Source organism: Austrofundulus limnaeus, unplaced genomic scaffold, assembly GCF_001266775.1.
Source record: "Austrofundulus limnaeus strain Quisiro unplaced genomic scaffold, Austrofundulus_limnaeus-1.0 Scaffold2, whole genome shotgun sequence".
Taxonomy (NCBI): Eukaryota; Metazoa; Chordata; class Actinopteri; order Cyprinodontiformes; family Rivulidae; genus Austrofundulus; species Austrofundulus limnaeus.
The window spans coordinates 5,917,975-5,920,067 of record NW_013952404.1 but is presented as its reverse complement, the minus strand read 5'-3'; the positions used below and the strand labels follow the sequence as shown (position 1 = coordinate 5,920,067).

Below are 2,093 nucleotides of genomic sequence, written 5' to 3'. Positions count from 1 at the left end.
ACACACACACACACACACACACACACACACACACACACACACACACACACACACACACACACACAGAGCTTTGCACTCATTGACCCTTCCTTGTTGTCATTCTCACGTTGCTCACAGTTACATTCCTGCTGCTGCCATAGAGCTGGTCTCTTAACCCTCATGGAAAATTTACAGTAATGCAAAACAACTGCGAATGTAATTACAGCGTTTGAGTGACATCAGTTTGAAAGAGCTACTCTCTGTGCCTTATTGTTTTATCATTTCTAATCAAATGACTAATGCTCTCTCTGGGTCTCRTTGCCTAATGATGCCACAACTGCTAATGCTCTTTGCTCTTGGCTCCACCGTTCGACTACTGCACCAAGTTTTTGGCACTGCGCTGCTGAAGAGAGATTACTAAAACAGACAGATTTCTGCTCCACCTTTATGTTTCGTTATAAACTTGTTTAGTCTCAGTAACAGGGTTTCATTGTGTCGTGCCAATGTAGTTTTGCATGTTGTCTAAAGAAAAAAACAAAACAAAACAAAAAAAAACAAATAGTAATGCAAATGCAATGTCTTCACCCAGAAATATTCTGCACCATCAGYCACTGTGCCCAGCAGGCTGGTAAGTTTTCCTCTGACTCAGATTTATTAATCTTCTTTTTTCCTTGTCTCTCTGCTATTTACTGACGCTTGTTGCATTAATGGTAAGAAACTGCTTGCTGGTCTTTGTTGATTTGATTATGTGGCTTTACAGTTTTTCACTGTGACAGACAGATGGCTTTTATTGACTCYTGATGCTGTATTTTTAAATAAGCATTCATTACATTAGCAAATTGGCCCAAGGGACCCTGAATGCTGCAATGCACCACTTATGTAAAAAAGACAGAAACTTTGCTGAACTGAATCAAAGCTGCCTGGATGGAAACRGAGTCCAACACTAAACCAGGGCTGTTACAGAGGCTTTTAAAGAACATTAGACCTACAGAGAACCTGTCCTCTCATTTCACTCTGCTCAGGGGCAACAGTTAAAACTTTCTGCTGAGGGATTAGGCCTTGTCACTGTTTGGCTGCCTTGGTACCCCTCCAGCCGCGTAAGGCAAATTAAACATAATCCCCCTGCTATTTAGTTGACAAATTTCGTATATGTTCCTGTGGGGTTGTGCCCGGCTTTCTGGCCCAAGCTGCAAACTGCATGCCAAAGTTGTCAGTCATAGAGGGGGGCCGAGATGCCAATGTATTGCAAAAATGCTCTATTTCTGTAACGAGGGAGAAAAGAGGGCGTTCTGGTTACCGCTCCGTGTAGTTTGCACATTTTTCTTTCATAAATGGAAATGAAAAACGACGATAGAACTTATTCATGTTTGTCATGCGACACTAAACTTTCATGAACTTTGAATTGAATTTATTCTTAACAGTGAGTGTCATCCTGAAATAATAATGTTTCCAACCTCCATCCTTTAGCGACAGAGACCTACATCAACCTGTAGCTCAGAAACAGACAAGCAAGTACCTAAACACAGCCTAGAAGACAGCACCCTCAACCTGACTGCAGAGGAGGTAAGACGGGGTCTAAAAGAGATCAAACCCATGAGGCCAGAGTGACATTTTGTGTATTGACTCAATAAAAAGCTACCCCTCTTTAAAGAAATCATGTTATTTTTCCAATCTAGATCAAAGTGCTGAGGAGGATAAAGGAGGAGTATGAAAGGCGAGGGGGTTTTATAAGGATCTTCCCCACCGAAGATACATGGGAGCTTTATGGGTAATCTGAGCTAACAAAGAACAGTTGGATCACTTGATGTTCTTAAGATGTTTTTTGCTGTCCTCTTCTAAGATGAGTATTTATTATGAATTAATGGAATCACTGCTTTGAAGCCCAGAACACATGACTAAAACCAAACAAACCCCAAGACAAACAGAGTAACTGGCAGTTTGTTCTTAGGAGGATGTTTGTAAAAGTTTGTGTTATGTTCCAACAGATAATCCCACAGTTACTTTGTATCAAAATCAGTTTTTGTTCCCACAAATTCTTTTACCACTCAGGAATTTGTTGCTGGATTTTATTTGATTTCTGGCCAACACAGCAGCAGGAATATATACTGTATATA

General features: G+C 40.6%; 1 protein-coding gene across 1 annotated transcript in view; it reads left to right on the top strand.

Moving 5' to 3' along the window:
- ttll5 (tubulin tyrosine ligase-like family, member 5) overlaps positions 1-2,093 on the top strand; it is a gene marked incomplete in the record, with an annotated part of 70,671 nt that overhangs the window by 36,379 nt on the left and 32,199 nt on the right. The window contains 3 exon segments of the mRNA XM_014012599.1: positions 569-607; positions 1,447-1,542; positions 1,656-1,747. Coding sequence (XP_013868053.1) covers positions 569-607; positions 1,447-1,542; positions 1,656-1,747 — 227 coding nt within the window.